The sequence below is a fragment of the Echiichthys vipera genome (assembly GCF_963691815.1).
Source record: "Echiichthys vipera genome assembly, chromosome: 16".
NCBI lineage: Eukaryota > Metazoa > Chordata > Actinopteri > Perciformes > Trachinidae > Echiichthys > Echiichthys vipera.
The window spans coordinates 11,760,268-11,785,400 of NC_139841.1; the positions used below are offsets into that span (position 1 = coordinate 11,760,268).

The following is a 25,133-nucleotide window of genomic DNA, read 5'->3' on the forward strand; positions in this document are numbered from 1 at the left end:
GATTCTTCTTAACATTTACAAAACAAATTGAGGTTAAGCACAAATTTCAACTACCACTGACAGGCTCTGCAATTGTGTTATGCACTGAGAAGTGAATGGATTCACATTAGCTTTGTTATGGCAGATAACTTCATGGTGGATGGATAGAAACTAAAATAACACCAGAACTAGAAGGCATCCAGAGAGCAGTTACAGTACAGTCTGCACAGTTCTTTAAAGGGGAATTATTGCGCTCATTTTCAGGGTCATACTTGTATTTTGGGTTTCCACCAAAACATGTTAACATGCTTTGTTTGAATATACCTGTATTCACCCTCTGTCTGAAATGTTTCATTTAAGTGCCTGTCTGCTCTGATTGGTCAGTGTTTCCGGGTCTTCCACATCTGTGCTCCCTGCTACATCACTGCAGCCCGGAATGATCTCTACCTATAATGGTATATTGTGACATCACAACAGTACAGAAGTCCTGACGGCCCATTTAAAGGCACAGTTTCTTCATACAGGCTGTGTGCAATTCTCTGTGCATTGAGCGTTTTTGATACTTTACTTATACTTTAAGAAAAAAATACATGTAAATCTAATTTTCTGGAACCTTTACAAATGTTATTTTGATTATAATAAAAGGCTTCTAATCAGCACTATAGTGACAGAAAATCATAATGATTTTTGGCGTCTAATACTGGAATTATTTTGTAAGAATAGTGCATGGTGTAAAGTGAGTCAAACAAGATGGAGTCACATTTAGCAAGAAGTGGATCATCAAAATGTGTCGCCAGGTCCCCATTAGTTAACATCACTTACGTGTCTCTGAGTGTGAATGTTTTCCTCCTGCTAAACAATGAGACGCAGATATTCATTCTGACCCTCAGCCGAAAACTAGTTTCACACCTTTGATTAGTGACAAAGATTTTGGGGTAACACAGAGAGAGAGAGAGAGAGAGAGAGAGAGAGAGAGAGAGAGAGAGAGAGAGAGAGAGAGAGAGAAAGGCATTCTCCCTAAATGTGTTCTAAATTCAAACTGACAAGATTACTTGCAGGCTTCAGCTTAACAAAGTGCAGTTTTTTGACACTTATGGTTCATCATTCACTTATGATTCCTCACAAGGTAACAGAGGAAGTGCAACTGCTCTGTCACCGCTTTGACATCAAGTGCTGTTGTGTTGAATTTTAACTCTGTCTATTTGGCGTAGAGACTGAAGACTGTATCTGTATGTGTAACTATAATGAAACAAAGACAATAATAAAGACAACTGTTTTTGCAGTTACTAAAGGGTTTGAGTAAGTCAAGATTTCCCCTCAATGCAGCACCATATTTGACTGTAGTCTGTGTGTTTTGCCCTCCCAAAGACTTGAAAATTAACGAGGCAAATTAAGGCAAATGAGATGAACAGGTACACAACATAATGTGAGGAGAAAAAATTATAAGGGGAATGACATTGATGTAATGATATATACAAACAGTATATACACGGTGTCTGCAGTTGAAAGAGAAATAAACGCAGTATGAAAATGAGTAGAGAGGAAGAGGGAAAGATGAAAAGAGGAAGTAAGTGGCTGTGCACGCACACACACACACACCCTTTGATTTACAACTCAAAATGTGCCAAAAACAGCCACGTTCACACTTTCCAAAACTGTAAAATAGATAATTAGACTTGGTATGAGTGTATTTAATGTGTGTGTATGTGTGTGTGTGTGTCTGTCTGTCTGTCTGTCTGTCTGTCTATGTGGTGTATGTGCTGACTATTTGAAGCAAAAGCCTGCACAACTGACTAACATGAGCTTTCATTGCAGAACACACTTGCGCTACAGCCCACATACTTGTCCGGCCAAGACCAACATCTCTGTGTTTTTCCACAATAAGAGCGGCTCATTCGACACAGGAGCCATGTTTGTGCGAGATTCCTTTCATCCGCCCACTGCAACGTGTGTATGTGTATGCATGTGTGTGCATGTGTCTGCACATCTAGAAGGCAGTGTTTGTTTATCCTAAACACAAGTGGAGTTCCTATTTCCCATATCCCTCTCTTTCACATCATGCCTCATAGCCCTATCTCTTTGTTTTATGAAACATTTCTGGGATTTATATTCCTAAAGACCTTCAAAAAGTAATTGTTTTCATCCGAATTTTAATGCCAGTCCTATGTTTTGAAAAAAACAACAACTTGTGGTCTTGTAAACATCTTAACATTGCAGCTGTCAAGTTAACTGATTCTGCTGTATCTTTTCTCCTCTTTTTCTATCTCTATCCCTGTCTCCCGCTTTTTCTTTTCCAATGCTGTTGTGTTCTGTGGGTATATCCGTCCTTTGGGACCATCACATTTAGCCACAGTCCAGACTCACAGCTGCCTGGTCCCCAGAGAGTGGACCAACAAGCCAGAGTAATTGAGACATTTCCAGGAGGACAGCAGTGCTGCAGCTCCGTCTTAGTACTTGGGATCTTACAAAACAAGCCTTTATTTATCAAATATAGACAAATACAGCACATACTGCCACTACTGCTAGTATAGCCACTGTACCGTGAAACTACTTCCAAGAATACTTTTACTACAATTACTGTGATTTGAAGTTTACTTCCCATTTTTACTGGTTTGTGCACTGCAGTCTACTGATTATGTTACTGCTACTAGAATTAAAGCTTCCATATTAGGCTCACTTCCAGGTTCATACTTGAACTTTGTGAATCTACCAAAATCTGTTTACATGCTTGAATGTTCAAAAACACATTTTTCTCAAACTGTCTGTCTGAATATACCTTTATTCACATTCTGTCTGAAATATTCTGTATCATTAAAATTGCATATGAAAACGCCTAGTCTGCACGGTGAGCGTTCAGGGTCTTCTGTATCTGTGTTTTCTGCGTCTCTGCAGCATCATTCCAGCTATGGAATAACGGCATTGTAGTGCACTTTCTACCTATATATAGTGTACAGTTATATTTGTGACATCATAAGAGACTTTGAGTCCAGAAAAGCGCTATATAAATTAAATGTATTATTATTACAACGGTATGTCCCAAAGGGCTGTGTGAATTTCTCTGGATTGAATGTTTGCATACCTTCACAGTGTTTATAAAGCATCTTGATCAGCTTTATAATCAAAAAAGTGAAATGAAAATCTCACTTTTTACAATATGGGACCTTTCATTCATTTTCTATGTATAATGTACTGCACATAAAGCAAGTACAGTATGCTTTAGCGGTCTAATACAGTAGACCTTCATGAAGGTTATAAACATATTTTTAGTTTGAATCAATATAATACAAGCCTTTTCTAGGACTCAAAAATGCCACTGAAGATATATTTCTTTGTTAATATCGGAGAATACATTCCTGAAGCACACCTGAAGTTGCTAGCAGTCTGTCCGTATATTTTTATCAGTTTAATAAGTCAGTGAGTGAGAAACAATGTCTTTTGGAAGCACAGATTAGTTTGCTGCATCAAATGCAAAAGACTGAATAGAGTAAATGGAGAAGAGGAGACATCACTTTGATACAAATGTACCATGAAGCCGAGAGTATTTGACATTTATGTAATATGAATATTAAGCCTCAGATGTTTTATATCTTTATACAATAGAAACATATCTGTTTGAGACTTTATATTTTATGTAAAACTTGCCAGTGGCTGAGATGGAAATGAAACTTTCATAATGCTGATACATGACGATCTATTTTTGATGAGTTCCCCTGCAAAGTGAATACTTACAACTCTGAATATCTAGTACCTAGAATATCTAGGTAATTTCAGGAGAAGAGGTTATTAAAAGTTACACTTCAAACTTGTCCGACATGAACCCACTTTTCAGTGTCTTACCTACGCCAAGGAGGTTATGTTTGGGCCTGTTAGACCTAATGGCCCTAGTTGTGGTGCAGGAATGAGTCCTAAAACCCGGAAATTAGTCCGCAGTTTTGAACTTCGGGTTTGCTTGACTCCAAGTCAATGGTACCTTTGATTTGGTTTTTGCTTGATGTTCCACGGCATAAAATGTCAGTAAATAACCCACTTTGAAGCTTGTAAAAAAAAGGCGGTTGCTAACAAGTGGCTAAATGAGACTACAAACATCATCTCACCGTACAAGCCAAATCAATTGTAAGCTAGTGGTGGTGTAGTTCATTCACAGCCTTACATTAGCTTTTTACCTCTGACGATAACATTTACGCTTCAAAAATCAAAAAGTGATGATATCTTACTGAACAAAATGTGTAAGAATCATGACCTTTTATTTACTGCAGAGCGGTAAAGATCCATTGGAAAAAAACATTTTTTTTTAGATTTTTGCTATGCAGCATCATACTGTTTGACTCTAATACCTCAACACTGACTTATTTGTTTACCATGAATGTATATTTACCCAAGTAAGGGTCTTTGTGCATTTGTTAGGTCTTTTAAGTTATGTATATACTGTTTTATGAGATCATAATTTACACCAAACCACCATGTTTCTAAGACTGCAGCACATTTAAACAGATGGCTATATACACAAAATATTACTATATTACAGATCCATTTGCCATGTCCACTGAAGTATTTTGACCATCATAGAGAGCAAGATGATAGGTTGAACCCTTTTATAAATGGTCATTACAAATATTTCCATTTTATATATATTGGGAGTAAAATGAATCCTCATCCACATAGGCAATTCCTTTAAAGTTGCTTTACAGCAGAAGTGAAGTTACATCTCTTGGTCAATGGGTCTGTGTGTGCATCCATGTGTCAACGTGTGTGTTAAAACCCAGAAAGATAAGGACACTGTTTGAAGCACTGAATAGTTTCTACATCTGTGCTTCAACATCAGGCTTTTTGCAGAGTTCTGGTTTGTGGTTTGGGACCACAAAGTCTGAACGGATGTGCCAGGGCTGGCTGAGAGGGTCAGCGGGAGTGGACAGTTTTACCTCTCAAAACATTTGACAATTTAATGGTTTTGCGGGCACATACACACATATGCACACACATGGTCGATGAGCATGTTTTCATGGCTATCTGACCGTTACTCAGTTGCCTGACGTCAATGGAGAAAACTGCTCAACCTCACTGCTGGACACTGAGCCAGGGTGAATGCTTTCTGGTCAAAGTCCCTATTTTTCTCCATCTCTCTCTCTGACACACACACACACACACACACACACACACACACACACACACACACACTAACACGCGCACAGGATCGTAAAAGGGCCGAGACAGCCCAGAAATTTCTATTTCGCTGGACGCTAATCAAGAGGGAACAGGCCTTTACCTTCTTGGCACACACAAAACACACAGTGACAGCCCTTGACGAGCTGATACACACATACACACATAAATGCAGCTGCAAGTCTTGGCATAAACAAAGGACACGTATGCACACCCACAAAGGCAGAGTGACAAATTAATATGAAGCGTACAAAAAGGCACCCACAAGCAGCAACACCTACACACACAACCCACATACACACACACAAAGCGCGGAATATTCTGTTTTGCAGCATATCAACTGTAGGAAAGCGGAGCAAGATAAGACAAGATAATAATACAGTCAGTCAGTTTATTCCACTACCTTTGGATGGGTAATTAGAGTGAGAAAGGAAGAGAGACACAGGAAAAAAGGGGGGAGGCAGAGAGAGAGAGAATACACAATGAACCCCGGCTAACTTCAATTTATACATAATCCTTTTTTTATCAAGAGTTTGATCGAAAACACTTTTTGAAGATAAGCAACAGAATGCATTAACCTCAGGACCATTTGAAACCTATTAATGCAATGATCAGTCAGCGATGAATAAGGAGAGGAGAGCAACATCATGGTGATCTAATGAATAATGGAAAAGGGGAATAAGAAAGGGTTAAGGGACAGGTCAACAGTGATTGGATAGATGGAGGGAGGAAGAAGGTGTGGGATTAGTAAAAAAAAAGCAAAGAAGGTTTAGGATAGCAACATCGCACCCATCTTACACTGCCAATTACCAGATATGCTTCTATGGTTTTGTTACATGCAGAGCATTTGAGTGGAACAGAGCTAGAGCATGGCAAATTTAATTGGACCAAGGAGCAGTGTTTTACAGGACTAGAAGTGATGCTCCAGCTGCTCAAGTTTGGCAACTAAAGTTTGCTCCAATTGGCTTTAAAGCCACCGAAAAACAAAAACATGAGCCTCTTGTTTTTGGACACGGATGTGTGCCCTTCCCAGTATGCTCCAGTTCGACCATGACTTGACTATCAGGGTCTTGTAAGGCAACCAAATCTGCATAAATGACTGTATTTTATAATTTGTATTTAAACCACTTGCCTATTTACTGTTTTGAATGTTAAAGCCACCACTTCTGCATGCTTTTGAAAATAATAGGGTTAATATCTTTCTAACAGAAGAGGCGCAGCACCTCTTTTACTTTTTCTCATCGCCACATGCACAATTTCATTATTTTGCTAAAGCCTCACAAAGATCTTGAATCCTGCGTTCTACCTGCACTATTTCCTGTTAGGCTCCTGTTGCTGAAACAAAGCTCCTCTGTCTCTAGCTGTGCTTTATCGAACTTAGTCTCCCTCCACTTTAGCTTCTTCCCGGGGAGACTTTTACTACACCTAGCCAACTTGATTTACTGGCCCATGTTATGAAGCAGCTTCATACTTTTTTGCATCGGCAGCTTTCTCTTCTTCCTCTAACCTATCTGGCTTGAACTTTCTCTTTGCACCCTGTTTTAATTGTTTATATCACTGATAAGATTAACAACAATATCATTCACATTCGTCAGCCATTCAATAGCCTTCTTTACTTTTCAGAATACTTACATCATGTGCTTTTGTTAAATGAAACAGAATTTTGTATTGTTAAGGTTACTTTGCCATGTACTGGGAACATTTAAACAAATTTCCAAAAAAAACAGAATACTGTACTCAAGTCTTGAAAAAGGACTACCTTGGCTGAGCTTCAAAGCCGTTAGAATTCTACCTTGGCTTGACCCTAATGTTTATGTGTGTACAGCAGCGTCGTGTCTTTACATTGAATCCACAGAAAATGTAAGCTCTAATCTGACATATATATGGGTATGCTAGTATTTTTCTGAGAGCTCAACGCTGCTAAGGGTTTTTGTCACACCATTTCTCTTTGACACAGCAGCATTGAAGGAGAAAGGGTAAGGGAAAACAATCCGTCTTGCCAGATTACTTCTGATGGCCCAACGGATACAAATAGGCCAAAAAACACAATGATTCTTATTTTAGTGTTTGAGTTTCCCTCATGGCTTTCCATTGACTTCTTAAAGCAGGCCCATTTTCCTATTTGTTATGGTTGTCTGCTACAATAAAATGATAGGAGTTGCTGTCCTGCAAATAGAGCGAAAAATGGAGGGGGGAGAAATTGGGAGATATCGGGTGGAACAAAAGTGAAGAAAGAGAGAGAAGGGAGAAAAATGCAGTGACAATGATGCTAAGGATGATTATTCAGATGTTTAGTACAACATCTAAGATACAGAGGACAGTGATGACACATGACAGTGGATTCACTGAGGTATATTCATTTGATATATTACCATTCTACAGGTTAATGTTTTGGAAGACCTCAGCCTCATCTGTATAGAATAGGCTAGATATGAGTTGAGTTTCTTTATAAATCAGAAACACTATGAGTCAGTACCAAAAACTGGAGACAAATTCTAGCAGGATGTCACTGAGATTTACTTTCAAGACTCAGGCTATTTTAGATTAAAAAGCTTACCTGTTTGTACGGTCTGTACTATTTATCAATTCTTCAAGACTTTAAAATACACCAATTTCCACAGCGTTTCAGCAGACTGGGCTTCTCTTGCTGACAGGAACAATACCCGAGAGACCAGCTGAGGTTGACAAACTGTTGAATTAAATTCTAAGGCCGTGTAAATCCTCCATGTAGATATTTTCTATTTATTATGATTGACCGAGTTCTGGGACAAGCAAGGAGAGTAATTAAAATGGAAGCTGAGTAGCTCTAGAGGTGCCCTTACATGTGGGGGCCAAATACTTCCTGGTTTTAACAGGAAGTCCCAAAGGAGATGGAGCTCTACATGTTTATCCTCCTCCATAGCGATCTGTCCGCAAGGAGACAAGACAATTCCATTACCCAGCGATGTAGCACTGGTCCCCTGAGTGTGTGTGTGTGTGGTGGTGTTGGTGGTGGTGATGGTGTGTGTATGCAGCTTGTTTTTGTGTGTGTACCCCCCCCCCCCCACACACACACACACACACACAAAAAAAAAAACAAGCTGCCCACAGAAAGGAAATAGATACCAACTGGTGTGTGTGTGAGTGGAAATAAGTTGCCCGAGGGTAAGGGGTGCACATCAATCTGACAAGAGAACTCACTCACTTCAACTCATCCTCAGTAAGGCTGAAGGCAACCAATCAATGTGTGTGTACATGTGTGTGTTTGTGGTCTTTCACAGGCTACATTTGGGGGTAAAGATTTGATTTAACCAACTGAGAAGGAATAGATAAACTAACTGTGTACTTGATTAAAGTGCTCACTTGAACTTTACTTACATTTTATCCTTGAGTTGAGATAAGGCTGAAGGAAACACGTATTAGCCACAGGTGAATATACAGGCATGTCACAATGCAATGTATGGCTGGCTATTGGTGCACGGAAATAACCCAGCACCAAGTAGTATCAAAACTTCAAACAAAACCTGGATTTCATCCTTTTTCTACCATCCTTTTTGTACCAAGAGCAAAAGTGTATCTTACAAAAAAGATGTTTTTGTGTTTGAATGTTGTCTCAACACAAAATAGTCTAAAACTAGCAACTTTTTTTAATCTAAAGTAAATATTCTGACACTTAGTCCTCTTTATTTCTTAGATTGAGTGAGGAAGATGAATGACTCACCAAGGCTTAAAAAGAAAGAACGAGTAGATTCTGTTGCAATTGCGATCGTCTATGTGAGCTTTCCTTTTTCTAAGGGTTTTCAGGACTCACCACATGCACGCAAACACACCTCAACAAAAGCCAAATGGACTTGGCCTCATAAGCCAACCCACGCCCACAACACTGGCGGTTAAGACTTCTGTTATCATTTGTAGCGTGAAGAGGACAAGTCTGCACCGCAAAAGAGTTTACATAATGGCATTGCTATGATCTGAGAGCGGCTCAGACTGGATTTGTTTACAAGAATGAGCCAATGCCAAACCTAGAGGAAGAAGCCCTTTCTTGTGTGATGACTTATGGCATAAATTCATTACTAAGCAGACGCCACTCTTGGTCACAATATAAATGTTTTTTCTTAATTATAGATGTTGAAAATATAGTCATTAAAGTCATGGGAATGCTCTGTCTAGAGTACCCTCTTTGTCCTTGGACTGATCTATCAAGATTTTTTTGGGGGGAGAAAGAGTATTCTTCTTGCAAAGTGTCAGCTTGAAGGCTGAGTTCCAAATGGGCTCTGAAGATGGAGGCTGATCAGCAACAGCACGTTAACATGATATTTGGTGGGGGATAATAACATAATAATATAGACTATATAGTTTTAACTTGTACCGATGCAATAGCTTCAGGTCTGCTAACTGACAGCTGTTTGCTGGCAGACTATGTGTCTTGCAGACTGACTGGGACAGGTCACCAGGGTGACTGGCTGGATATATATGAACCACTGCACTTGCTGTTGTGTTAGCTGGGAGGCTGAATAACTGGCTGGGTCCAGCCCATGTTGTGATGCTATAAATTGTTTATCTGACAGCCATTGAAGACGGCAAGAGATAGACGACTGGACAGAGCCAGAAAAGGGCAGGCCTGCAATAACTTCCCTGTTGTGACAGCAAAGGAAAACGGATGTTGTATTTCACAAAAGGCTTTTGAGGTTTATGACCTCTTACTTACTCAATTATAATGAACTCTTACTGTCCACGCTTTTTCATTTTTCTTTATCAGTCTGTCACTTTCTATCTCTCCATCATTGTACATCACCTCTCTTTTAGAAGATCGTCTGTAAAGATGTCACCCAGTACTCTGGTGCTGGTGTTTGTCTGTATTAATGTGCCTGTCCCTTTGCCTTAAGATGAGATAGGCACCTTTTTAAAAAAACAAAAAACAAAAACAAACAAACCCTTCATATAATAAAATCCTGCCGTGTGTTCATCAGCGTAACACACAGACGCAAGTCCTTGCTTCTATCATCAGGATTTGCACACACACAATTGGATATCTACGCATATTTTTGTACTTTTTTGACGCAATTGTAGCTTTGTATATATCCAAAGTGAGAGACAGAATATAAACACTACACAGCTATATACAGTGGTGAAATAATGCAAAGGGGAAGAGAGACAGAAACCACAGCAGCACTAAACTTTCACATAAAATACAAGTCAACACACATACAAGTCTCGGTGTGCTGACATTATGTTGACACACTCCTGGAAAAAGATCACAACAGCTCCTTAAAGCTAGTGTGAAGGTGGAGCAAGCACACATACACACAGACGGGTCCGGGGTCGTAGTATGACGTCCTCTGCTCTTAATGCAAACCAGTGTAAACACACAGCCGCCGCAAACTACAAGCCAAAACACAGAGGCAGAGAGAGGTGGAGGAGGAGAATGATGCTGAGAGAGTGAGACCCAAAGATGATGCAGACAGACGGGCGCGGGCAGGAAACAAAGAATGGCTGTAGGAAAAGGAGAGAAAGAGCAAGAAAAAGGAGATAATTGCAGAGTTGAAAGAAGACAAAGGGTGATGGAGAAAATTTAAAAAGCCATAGACAGATGGCTCTGTGCTGTTCTCCTGATAACACTTTTATCCATGTAGAACATAACAAGCCCCCCGTGTACGTAATAAACGCTGTATAAAATCAAACTATCATCATGATGGTAATCACGACAAGTGTAGCCTGTCATGATGTTGTTATCGCTGTATCTGCGTGACACTCTAAAGTTTTGTAGGTGACAGTTAACATAATGAAAAAAGCAGATGCAGATAGAGAGAAAGACAGTGCGAGAGAAAAACAAAGAACAAAAGAACAGTATACAGTGAGGGTGAGGATAACAGATAAAAAGAAAAAGCAGATAGAAAAAAGAGTGTGAGACAGAGAGGGGGAGTATGAGATGAAGAACTATCTTCTGTAGTTTGAAAGCAGAATTAAAGTCAATGTTGCCCCATGGTGTGCCTTGGACATGTCATAAAATCACCAACTGATATCAAGACAATTACATTCACTGCCAGGCTACACCACTAAGGTGTCGTTCTCTCAAACTTGTAATAGATCCCTGATGAATGGTTACACAGTGAAACTTTCTCTCTATCTCTCTTACACACATACACACACACACACACACACGCGCGCGCACACACACACACACACACACACACACACACACACACACACACACACACACACACACACACACACACACACACACACACACACAGACACACACACACACACACACACATACACACACACACACACACACACACACACACACACACACACACACTTATTTTACTGTAATTAACCTGCTATCGATACCTAGCCACACACACACACACACACACACACATACATTCTAGTCTGGATCATTCACCCTGCTGACATAATCTACCATAACATAAAAGTCTCATTAATTCAGTATTATTTCAGCATCCAGTAATTCATCATTGCCGATATGATTAACCAAACTGTCACGCTCCGATACAGTCTCATTCATCAAACATTTGCATGGGAACGTTAAGTTTAACTTCAGCCTGGAATACAATCTTGACGGATTCTATGTCTGGCTCTCTATCGGTTCTGTTGACAAGTGGATGGAATCATACAGGTGTGGCTTCCTGTTTGGACGACGGAGACCTTTTCACTTTGCGCCTATACTGTTTGGCTTCATTTCTTACATGCGAACAAAGCTATTTATTCTGGTAACATTTTGACTCAGCTCAGACGAGGCAGAACTGCCAGTCTACCTTACTTTCAATCTACTTTTTTCTGATTTAGACCTGAGGTGAATTTTATAGTACAACCGTGTCAAAAATAAGAAATCTGGTACAGGCTCCGATTTTTCAATGCCACGAGAGTGATGAATTAGGGGGCTTCAATTGCAGTGTATCAAAATGTGTCACTTTTGGCACCCTTTAGAAGTGGCCTGCCATGACTGATGCCAGAGATGTATCTAATTTAATCTGCTAGCCAGCTAGCAGCTGCAGTATGATTCCTGTGGAAATTGAATTTAAAATGTTGCCCATCCGTTATATTACCAACAGACAAATGCAGGGAGATGTGTTCGCTTTCATGTGAGGAAATGCTGGCCAGCAAAGATATTGCACAAGTGCATCCCTGACCCTGTTTTTTTACTGCAATAAGGGAACATAAATAGTGTTGACTAGAAAATTTAAGATATGTAAGATGCATTTAAGAATATACAAGCATCAATGATGGAACATTAGTAAAATGACAGATATATTCAGTCTATGGAGGAGAAGGAGGAGGTTCAGGTACAGATTAGAAGAGGGAGGTATTGATGTATTAGGGCAAATTTTTAGGATAATAGTTGTATTTTGGGTTTCTACCAGATTATGTTTACATTCTGAAAGGTTCAAAAAACATATTATGCTCTGATTGGTCAGTGTTTCCTGGTCTTCCACATCTTCACTCCCGGCATCTCTGCACTGTCATTGCAGCTGGGGAATGGCACTTTCTACATATATTTGTACAGAAGTCATGATGGCTCGTTTAAAGACACAGTTTCTGAATACAGTTGACAACAAACTGCTACTTTTGACTTAGACAAAGCTAATGGTGTTCACTTGACTAGATATGGTGGAATCCTTTAAAGAACAAGTTGTAATGTAATGGCCAAAATAAGTGCGGAATAGACGTGCAGCATATGCAGGCGGGGCATGGTTTCTTACCTGCTACACAGAGTCCGTTGGTAGCATGGGACTGCCAACTTCACTGTGCGCCATTGAGTTTAACACAGTTGGTTCTGCAGGGGTTGGAGGGGGTGTGCTGCCTGGTATGTATCTTTTTGTATTATTTTTATACAGTTCTATGTGTTTTTTACTTGTTGAATGGCTGCTTCACACAGAAAGAGAGAGAGAGAGAAAAAAAAATAAACCAGCTCTGTAAAAATAAAGTTGAGCCACGCAGAGCCCACGCAGGTTTGAGGGGCTTCCGTGACCCGTGTAGCAGCTTTAATCGGATTTGCTTGGAATGGACGCACTCTGCTGTGGGCATCCCGCAACAGCCATGTTGTGCGGCGTGGCATAAACAGCCCATGTTTGGCTGGAAATATTAATTCATGATAGTAATAATATACAATGATGTTCCATTCACCTAATGTTGCAACTTGTCATTTACAAGTCTCTCCTATCTCAACACTATTATTATACACAGGGCCATTGTTCAAAACCTTCACCATCAGAATAATGGATCTCAAAGGAGACCATTGCCAGCTCACAAGCCACTGTGACATGTCGTTTAATTGACACACATTTAGCTTTTGTATGATTATTAAAATGCACAGCTATAACTGCAAAATGACCAAATGTCACTTTAACTACTAATCATTAGAGCTGGCAGCAGCTCCTATTGTAAGGAGTGTTATCATCACAATTCAAGTTTTATATCCATCACTTCAAATATAATAACTTACTAATAAAACTGTCATTTAGCCACTTGGTTTGTACTGTGGGAGCAACAACAATATTTCAAAAACAAAAATCTCACTTTTTATATGGTTCTCCAAAGTGTTCAAGAATAAAGGAATAGAAATAAAAGAAAAATCATCCTTATTTTCATAATAATTCATTGTATAGGACATTGTAATCCATATTTCCATTTCACAAGCCTGCTGTTAATTAACCTTTCAGCAAAACACATGCCTCCTGCCTCTAAAGCTAGCTAGGTCAACATCTGTGACAATATTAAGCTAGTTAGCACCCATATGAATGAAACGGTGAAATCTTTGAACCACTTATGATAGTGACCACAATCCTGTTACACTAGTTTAACTATAAGTTTGATCTTCAAGTTCAAGTGAAAGAGTAACAGAGCCACAACATAATCATCACATCCCCAAGTCACAACAATGAGTTATTGCTCAAAGTCAAGTTGTATATTTTTGTATTGCGTTTTGGTCTTTGCTTTTGCACATGCATACAAGCTGAAATTAATTCAAAATTCTCATTATTAATTAATATATTTCTTCAGAAGTTGTAATTGCATCGTGGTCAGTTGCACCATGTCTTCTTCTCAGTTATATTCTGCTGCAATGACCCAGTTTCCTCCTGGGATGATTAAAGATTCATCACGTATTATTTGAAATGATATTTGGCGGGCAATTGTCTGGCTACTTACTGCCGATGTGGAGGTAGATGGTGTCACGCCTCTCTCCGTGCGGGTTCTGAAAGCAGCTGTAGAGTCCGTTGTGGCCCAGGTCCACTTCAGTCAGCATCAGTCTGGGACCCTCTAGATGGTGCTGGGCCTTCACATCTGTCCCGTTCACCTTCCAAGACGCTGAGGCATCATTGTCCAGGGAACCGCACTGCATGGTGACATCACTGCTCATTTGCTCATACTGGTTCCTAGCAACTGGAAAGAGACAAGAGGCAGAGATGAAGTGTAAGTAATATCAACAGCTAATGACACATGAAGTATCAATGTCCTATGTGCATAATGGAATAACTGGAAACAGACAATCAAAACCTTTAGAAGTATATCAGCATATTAACAAAAAGAAATATAAACATATACATGTGTCCCAGTTTATTGCCGGTTTCAGTGTATGTGAATGACATCAGCTGACAGGAAGTTAACAAGGAACAAGGCTGTTGCCTAGCAATGGAATTTCGTTGAAAAAGTCTATTCTGTGGGGGACATTCCTCTATATTCTGTCCTACTAGCAACAATAAACAGACAGAAGCAGAAACTATTACTTGATAACAGTTCAAAACTGATATAATAAACTGAATACGGATTCACAATATACATTATTGTACGATATTGGTAAAAATGATGATCTATTTTTCCGAAATAATAAAATTAAAACAAAGCATACTACAGACTCCGATACAGTATGCACTTTCAAAGTTAGTTTGTGATCTGCAAATGCTAAATAAAATTCAAAGTTTAATTGTGACGTTTTTTGATGTAAAATAAACATTTGAGGATTCATAAATATTCCCTGTTTTTGTTGTCTTGACAGTGATGTCAACTACAGGTTATGAACTTCATTTAAAAAAATAACAATATGAAACTGCTGATCACTATCGTCCATGAGAGGTAGGTAATTATTGGTATTTCTTTATTATTGGCTGGGAAAAAAAATCCATATTGTGCATCCCTAAAATTGAATATGGATAAACAGATTAATTATCTAGCTCACAGATGAATTCCATTTTCAATTAATACTGGCTTAATTAGTACTGTCCACCTATACACATTGCTTAGCCAATGCTTTGTAGTGGCTGTTGTTGTTAGCCTACAGTTCATACATAATTCTTATTTAGAATATTAACAATCCATTATAGTGAGTGAAGAAAGGGAAAATAAAGTCATATTTTTCCATACAGTGAGGTTGATTTGGGTTCACCTGGGTTCACAAGACCTTTTAGAGACACTGGATGGAAATGCTATTTTTACTGAAAATAAAAAAATTTGCACACGTCTCAGCCTTTTCTGACTTGTGTTACCCGTGTTACTTTTATTTTTTGTTGGACAACCTGACTGCCAGCAATGACACTGCCTTTGTTGTTGGGGTCAGAAAAGTTGTAGGGACTGCGACCCCTGGGGCTAAGGGATATATGTGAGCCTGATGGGACTTTTAGCCAAGACACTGGGGTTAGTGGCCCTGCTCTGTTTACAAGTCCCATGGGCCCTGTCAAGACAACACAAGTGAAGACCTCAGATTAACTTCAACACTGAGGATCAACAGCACAACAAGAAACAACAATGCAATATTGATCCCCATCCTAGGAAAAGCCCTCTTCTATGAACAAAAGACAAAGAAAGTGCCCCCACTGGCCTGGGATCAGATTCTGTCAACAGCTTGTCTCTCTCCATGTCTTTCCTTTTGTTTATCTGCCCCGTCCCTTTCTCTTTCTCACAACAATGCCTCTCATTTTTGCTGTTTTTCACTTATACTCGCTTCCTTCTCTCAATTTCCTCAGACGTGGTTCTTAACGCAGCTGGTACAGATGTCAAACCTAGTGTTTCATGTATATTTCATGTCCCATAACAGAGCCATCTATATTTAATAGGACAAGATCCCTGTCCTCATTACCATTAACCTGACACTGTTTGTTCTCTCTCTGTCTTCCTCTCTATCTGTCGTTCATTCCGGCCTCCCTAGCCCTTACTCTTTGCTCTACTTCCTGCCATCTCACTTTTTTTTCTGTCATCACTCAGTCTTATTTTCCGTCTGTCCATCCCAATTATCTCCATGCTTGCCCTCTCCATTTCTCTGAGTCCCAATAATGTGCATGCATATGCATGTTAGTGGCAAGAAATGCCAATTTCCTTTGATCTCTTCCTCTGTAAAGTCACTTTGAACGGATGTGTGACTTTATTTACATAAAAAGATATTTGCATCTTAGCAAAAAGCATAAAGTTTGACTTTGATGTTAGCTTTGATGATGATGCTGGTGCCAGTGTGACAAGTAAATGGAGAGAGAAAAAATGTCATGCATTATGTTTGCTATTGTAAGTCAGCGAACTTTCATGTAAACTTCCTGAGAAAATCATTATTCTACATGGTATGCTGAAATCTACTTTCTTATCAAAGTGAGAGACCGTATCATTAAAAACTTTAAAGGTTCCGTATTGTAAAAATAATTGATTTGGATTATAAGTCAGGTCAATATGGTATATAAATAAGGTCAATATGGTATATAAATACTGTGAAAGGCTCAAAAAGCTCAATCCACAGTGAAATGCATACAGCCAGTATTTAGAAACTGCCTTTAAAAGAGCTGTCAGGACTTCTGTATGGTTGTGATGTCTCAGTTATACTATACATAGAAAAATGCAGCTATTGCTCATCTCATCTTCAACTGCTTATCCGGGGTCGGGTCGCGGGGGCAGCAGCTTTAGCGGGGGACCCCAAAATTCCCTTTCCCGGGCCACATTAACCAGCTCTAACTGGGGGATCCCGAGGCGTTCCCAGGCCAGTGTGGAGATATAATCTGTCCACCTAGTATGGGTCTTTCCCGAGGCCTCCTCCCAGCCAGATTTGCCTGGAAAACCTCCCTAGGAAGGCGCCCAGGGGGCATTCTTAATAGATGCCCGAACCACCTCAACTGGCTCCTTTCAACACAAAGGACCAGCGGCTCTACTCCGAGTTCCTCACGGATGGCTGAACTTCTCACCCTATCTCTAAGGGAGACTCCAGACTCCAGCCACCCTCCTGAGAAAACCCATTTCGGCCGCTTGTACCCGAGACCTTGCTCTTTCGGTCATGACCCAGCTTTCACGACCATAGGTGAGGGTAGGAACGAAGATTGACCGGTAGATCGAGAGCTTTGCCTTCTGGCTCAGCTCTCTTTTTGTCACAACGGTGCGGTAGAGCGACTGCAACACCGCCCCCGCTTCTCCGATTCTCCGGCAAAACTCACCCTCCATCGTCCCCTCACTCGTGAACATGATCCCGAGGTACTTGAACTCCTTCACTTGGGGTAAGGACTCATTCCCTACCTGGAGAAAGCAATCCACCGGTTTCCTGCTGAGAGCCATGGCCTCAGATTTAGAGGTGCTGATCCTCATCCCAGCCGTTTCACACTCAGCTGCAAACTACTACTGCTCCGTTACATTTATTTCCCAGCTGCAATAACAGTGCAAAAACTGACAGGAAATTTGCATAATATGGGACTTTTAAGAACTAAAAAGGTCTCAACCTTGAATTCCCTGGACCACCTCAAGGTGGCTTTAAGCTGTTGTAGAAGAGTGAAATTATAATCCTTTCCCATTTGATGTCATCAGAAAGAAGTATTCATAAGCAGGTTCTTTGACTTGGAGCATGCCCCTTATAATACTTTGCTGAAATGACCTTTTTGGAACTTTTTCCCATAAATGTCTTTGAGATTCTCAACACAGTAGCGATTCTTTGACCTCCTCTCTTCACTGCCACATCCCATCCTTCTTATCTTCTTCGGGTTGCATCACTCTCTCTCTCTCTCTCTCTCCGTCCTTTCCAATGTCAATTCTTCTCTCTAGCCTTTGCTCATTCTCGCTCTCTCTGTATTTCATTTCTGTCCTTTCCCCTTAAACTTCTTCTTGTCTTTTTCCTGTCGTGTCAATATTTACCCTATTCACCCTCGTCTCCTTCTGGCAGCTGGTCTCTCTCTTTATCTCTCGTCCTCCATCCGTCTACATACTTTCCTCCCTGGCATCTGCCTCTGCCCAAATCCTGCTTTGAACTTTAAATTCTCCAGCTTTCGTCTTTCTCACCCTATTTCTTATTTTTGTTCAGTCTGTCTTTCTCTCTCTTCTACCTTTCTGCCTCTGTGTGCTTCTTATTTTCCCTCTCTCCTATAAACCTATTGTAGCTGACCCAAAAAAATTCAATAAACTTTAGTAAACTGCTGGTTACCATAGCACATATACTGCTAGATGCTGGCCATCAAATACTAAAGCTCTCTGGACCTAGCCATGATGACAAATAAACGTTGAAAAAACTTAACCGCCATTTGAACACAACTACCATGTTTATTTATTTATTTATTTCGCATCCATATCATACTCATAATAATGCTGAAGCATGATGTAGGCCTCCTCCTTTTCTATTATTTTTTATTTATCAACATGTTTTATCACTCACTTTATTCTAGTTGTTTCATATTGTAAACACATTCCATTAAAAGTACAGAGGCAACAATGCGATAGTTCATCCCTCGCTATATTCTGACTTCCCCACCCTCGTTGTGGCACTCAGCCCAAGCCCATTTGTTTCCACTAAAAATGTTAATCTTTGAGAAAAGATCATAATTACAGTTTTGTTTTCAAAAATAGCAAAGTAGTTCCCAAAAACAGCGGGGCACTGTAGTTTTTCACCAAACATTAGTCAAAGAGGAATAAATAGCTCATTTGTTGGGGACTATTTACAGCTGGAGATTGATACAATGTGGCTCATTGATGTGTTTTTTAATAGTTTTTGGACAACAATAGAGCTCTTTGGCACAGAGGATTATGAGTTGTTGGTCTTGGTCTTTTCATTGGATTTGTTGACGATTAGAAAAATATATATTTCCAACCAGCTCTGCTATGAATGTAGTGTTATGGGGCTTCGGTAATCTAAATCAACCAAATACCAACAATTGACTAGTGTTGCACGGTAAACCTGGCAGCGTGTCTGTGTGCAGCTTCTCTCTGCATCATCACTGCCTGCAGCCAGAGTGGGCGTGGATTTTATAGTGACAGACAGTCATAGAACGGGACAGACATGGCTGACAGTGGCATGAGCGCTCCTGCCGACTGTACTGGGCTTGTTTATAACTATAAGCAGACGCACGAAGAGAAAACATAGCCGACGGTATCAAGCGCCACAAAGCCTGTCAGTAAGCGATAATTTAAATCAATACAGACCAGGGGAGCCAACACAGCTAACTTGGTAATATAATCATAGCATCTACATTTTTGTCAATCATTTATAATATATATTGTAAAAGATAAAATGAATAAATAATTTTAAGTTCCACATTCTGTCATCTAATATTTTATTCCACAACTATAGTTGATGTTTTAAATTTTCACCGTGGTACTGTTTCAGTATCAGTGTGGAGATATTTTAGGCAGGTATTGTACCAAAGTCACATATTTGGTATTGTGACAACATTACACACTGTCAGTGTTTCCATTAAGGTTCAGGGACAAGTGCTATGTGTGACTTCACATACAGGTACTACAGTCTCTGCTGTAGCAATCTCTTGCTGTTACCTTCTTCTTTGCCTTTGTCTGTCCCCCTGTAAGTAAGTTATTCTCACTGTCTGCGTTTCCCTTATCTCATTCTCCCTCTGTATATCTCTCTGCTTGCCTCTCCCTCTCTACTCTATCACTTTCGCTCCCTTTCACCTTGAAACTAGTCCATCTGAAAATTTAGCATGTGCTGGTGGTATATCACTCATCATGAGTATTCAACACCCATGCCACACACGATAATAGACCGTAAATCTATTGCGGAAACCTAAGCAGATACAATTATGAGTACACTCATGTACTCACTCACACGTATGCACAGGCTCTCACACCACCCTGCATAATGCCCTAATGCCTGATCACCATACAGACAAGCAGGACTAATAACCATAATGACATTCAGCTCAAGTGCTATTGATCTCCCGGTAATAGACAGGGCATTGTAAGCAGCATCAACCAAATGAGAATGATAATCATCTGCGTCCTTCAAAAAGCTTCAATTGTACTATTTGTGCTCATTACTCTGTTTATTTATGTTGATGCCAACTGACGGGGGCCCTCACGGTTAAACAGTCTATAACCCTCCTAGATGCAAAGCAGATCAGAAAACTTGTGCATTGCGATAAGATAGAAGTTAAGGGAGTTATAACATTGACAAAACAGTGATTAAAAACAGAAGGTAAATAATGACAAAAACAGAATAGAGGAGACATTGCTGCAGAAAGTTATCTCATGTGAGTTAAATCATGCATTCTTTTTCTCCTTTTTTGAGGTTTAGTGAACAAAACTGAACTACAAAGTTACACAAGCTACATTTAAAATGTGTGTTATCAGAACATGTCAGAATTAGGGCTGGGCGATATGACCCAAATCTTCTATCGATCTACCAATATCGTTTTTTCCAAAACTCAATGGCGATATACAAATCATGATATAGCATATTTCCCGGTAATTAAATGAACATTTTACATGAAATAACGACATGGTAAAGCCTCTTTTTCTACACTCCTGTGTGGATTAAGTACTTGACAAATGAAAAGTACTGAGTAATTGTTTTGACAAACAAAACGTGCAAGGATCAGATTATAAAACTAAACATAGAAATGACATAGAAAAAGGATAGACATTTTTATATTATTTTGATGATATACATACAGTATGTCCTATCCCCCCAGCCCTAGTGAGTACTGTATATGTTGTTTTTTTAATTAAATTACATTACAAATCCGTGAAATGTGTTATTTCTGCAATTATGATTTTTCATTTGTGCGCCTTTATTTCTAATATCACCGTCGTTAAATTGTGTCATTTGATATTTCTTACCTCCTAAAGCAGATCATTCATTCATAAATGGCCTGAGTAATAACTCAAAATGTTACATGATGCCTTACACAAAGGTAGCTAAAAAACATTTTTAAATACTAAATTTATCATTTAACCCTTAAAAACTGTTGTTGTACATGATACTGCATTCACCAATCTTAAAATAAACAACATAATAGCTGCAGCATTTATTCACACATTTTATACACATGATGACGTCATCATGTTACGGGACGTCAAGTGCAAAACCTATGTTATAACTGCCGATGAAACTATCAAAATGCCTTTACAGTGAATTTTTACAGCCTTTTAGTCAAATTTGATGAAAATTAGAAACGTCTGACTTTTTTTTATTTATATGAAAAATTATCAACACACTGAGGCTCAAGGGGTTGCCAGTAAAATGCAACTATGTTTTTTTGCCATTATGGGGAAGTTGAACGTTTTATTCTTTCTGAAGGGCACTGAGGGTGTTGTAGTGCTTATGCAGCCCTGTGGTGTTTTCCCAGAGCAGAACATTACCATGAAGAGCCAACATAATGTCATGTTGTGAGGTCACTGGTGTTAAGACCTGCAGGACATTACAGGCATACATCTCTGTCTGGAGGCTATTTGAAGAGTAATGAAAATGCAAACATTCACACAAACCCACAAGCAATAAACTGCATGGATGTGTCTGTGGGCTGTTTACTAAACTGACATAAATGATGAACACGCAACACAACATACAGTACATGCCCCTGAACATACATGCCATGTGCATATTAACACACAAATGCACAAACACACACGCACACACACACACACACACACACACACACACACACACACACACACACACACACACACACACACACACACACACACACACACACACACACACACACACACACACACACACACACACACACACACACATATAAACACATATAAACACACAGTGTAGAGATGGTCAGAAGGAGAAATGTAGGTGGGTCAGATTCTAAGTCCATGACAACAAGGTCAACAAGGTCAATATAAGAATGGTTCTAGTTAAGATATCTATATACACAGTATATACAGTGTATATATGAGCAGTGGGTGGCAGAGAAACAGATAGAAGCTGAAATGGGAAAGAATGACAGGAAAAGTTGATGATGACGGTTTAAAACAGAACAAAGGGAGACTGTGAGTCATTGGAGATGGAAACACAAGAGAGTCAATGTTGTGTTTGCTCTCTGTGACCAGAAGGACTCTCATTTATATGTGTCATTATTCTTTGCACCTTGATTAACAGCAATTTAACCAGTAAGATCAATTAAGGTCAAATTATCAGGAACCACGTGTCAGAGAGGAGATTCACAGGAATATGGCCCCACTGTTTGAGAAGCTGATTAAACACCGCCAGAATTACGTGTTCAAACATCAAGTGCCGTCGGGAACCACACTGTTATACCTTTCCACTGCAGTATCATCAAACGTCTACTGATGAAGTGATATATTTGATAGATATATTTATCGTGTTGGTTTGGTAGTCGTGTCATGTCACCTAGTCACCTGGGCTCATGCATCTTTGACATCAAGAATATCAATTCAAAAAAGATCTTGGACTTTATCGAGTCATCTTTTACATTTTTTAGTTGTGTGTGATTTAATGCCTTCCTGTTGCCAAATGGCAATTAAGGAAAAGGGAAAAAGCTAAAACCCTAAAGGTAGCGGATCAGAAAACTGTCGTATGAATTGTTTTTGAAATGGCCAAATGGATTGTTTTAAAAGGCACTGACAAATTATATTGTCCAGCTAATAGAGGTCTTGGATCAGAAAACGGACCTGTGTCGTTTTGGGAATCAATAGCAAATGGCCCTTTTAGTTATGAAAATATGAGGACTACATTGGTTTTAAAACATTGGATCACAAGTGGAGAGATACAGATAAATAAAGTGTAAACAACCACCAAGACACAATGTGATCCGATCACTCCTACCAAACTCAAACTCACTAAAGAAGTCTGACCACAAATCTTTTTGTCCTTTCTCTTGTTCTAATGCGTCCCCAACAAGGATGAAACAGGGAAATACTACATGGATGCAGGACACATTGGTTGTTTTGGTGACAGCGCGCCAATGCTCTATAATGTGCCCATTTTACTTGGACAAAGTGACATGCAAGGTGATGTATTGGATTCTTATGTCATTGATATCTCCTAACCTGACTCGTCGAAGCCATCATTGAAAACTGATTGGAAAAGGGTAGGCACTTTCAAAACCTGGTGATTGGATGAACCCTCTGTCTATCAACGTCAATCTGTGAAGAGTGAAAACATCTTTTCCATCTTTGCTCTTCTTTTAATCATTAAAAAACCCTCCAGTTCTGATAAAACTGATGCTATTACAGCATCTACCTGTTTAGGAGGCTACTCTGTGTCGTTGAAACGGATGAATTTTGATTAAGGAGAAATAGCTATGTGAGCCTGTGTGCAATAAAATATACTGTGACATCACTTGGCTGTGCATGCCTGCATGTGTGTGTTTAAAGTGTGTGTGAGTAACCAGCTGTAAGTTATGATCTGACTTCACAACAGTGGCAAGAAATGAAATTGAAGTTCAGCGCCGGCATCCTGATTTACCATCTCAAAGTGTTATATTCCGTGTTCATGTGTCTGTGACAGTGTGTGCCTGCATGTGCATTTTAGTGTTTGTCTGTGACAATGTGTAGTTCTCCGTGTGAGCGTGTGTGTGTGTGTGTGTGTGTGTGTGTGTGTCTGTGTCTGTGTGTGTGTGTGTATGTGTGTCTGTGTGTGTGTGTGTGTGTGTGTGTGTGTGTGTGTGTGTGTGTGTGTGTGTGTGTGTGTGTGTGTGTGTGTGTGTGTGTGTGTGTGTGTTGGTGTGTGTGTGTGTGTGTGTGTGTGAGTGTGTGTGTGTGTGTGTAGCCCCCCTCCTGGATTCATTGGCATGTGCATATCAGACCATGTCGCTTTCCAGCCGGGCTGTAACTCACTAGCACGGTTATCAGTGAATCACATTTGTATGGCTAAGGGGAGCCATGCTTTTTGAAAGTCCAACAGTAAAATATTGGATTGGCTGACACACAGCGAAAGAGCCCAGGAGAATTATCAGTTTAGGTTTAGAAGATCACATTTTTTTCCACTCTGCTGCTGCACATGCTGATGCAGCCTGGACCAGCACAGAGGAATAAAATTCACACAGTGATTGGAAGGGCAGTGGTTATCGATTTTATTTTCTGCACTTTCAGTTTTAAATTTAATTGAAAATTGGGAGCTGAATTTAGGGGATCGTCTTTCTAGAAACGAACATTAGACACAAATCTTACTATTCTTTATTCCCATTGCTAGTGTATTTTGTTGTCATTATTGACATAGAAGAGAATTATTACCATCACTGAAAAAACACACTATACATAATACATTTAGATATGCTACAGCTAGGTTATTAGTCAGATTAAAAGCAAATTATTATATTTAGTAAGGAAAGGTAGACAAATTATTTATGGATCACACATGAGTTATTCATGTCTGATTGGGCTGTTGCTCAGAGCCTCTGAACCTCTATCACCACAGCCAGAGCCCAGTGAGACCTGAGCTTTGGCCTTCGCAAATATTCCACGATTATTTCATATCATTATGTAGCCTTAAGCCATACATACTTATTATTTCTCTGCAAACAATGTTCACTAGCTGCTGAAAAGTGGTTTTGTCTGAAATTAAAGCTCTGAAGCTTAAATAATATGATAATACTGGCAAAAGTCAGAAGGCCAGGCTTTAATCATGTAGTTAAGACTGTTGACCAGAGAAAGGCCAAAGAGAAATCCCTACATGAAGAAGGTTTACTTTACGCTCATTTTCTATGAGTCACAGCAAATGTCTTCTTATCACACACAGCACTGTGTCTGAAAAATGTTTTGTCATGAGAGCAAGCCACACTCAAGGTTAATGTAATCTTATAATCTTTTCAAATGTGGCATTGGTCCTA

At 39.6% G+C, this 25,133-nt stretch overlaps 1 protein-coding gene across 1 annotated transcript in view; it reads right to left on the reverse strand.

Annotated features, from left to right (window-relative positions):
- The window catches only part of cntfr (ciliary neurotrophic factor receptor), a 257,452-nt gene that overhangs the window by 89,159 nt on the left and 143,160 nt on the right, over nt 1-25,133 (reverse strand). Inside the window, exon 4 of the mRNA XM_083929421.1 lies at nt 14,293-14,526. Coding sequence (XP_083785547.1) covers nt 14,293-14,526 — 234 coding nt within the window. The remainder of the gene's footprint in view (nt 1-14,292; nt 14,527-25,133) is intronic.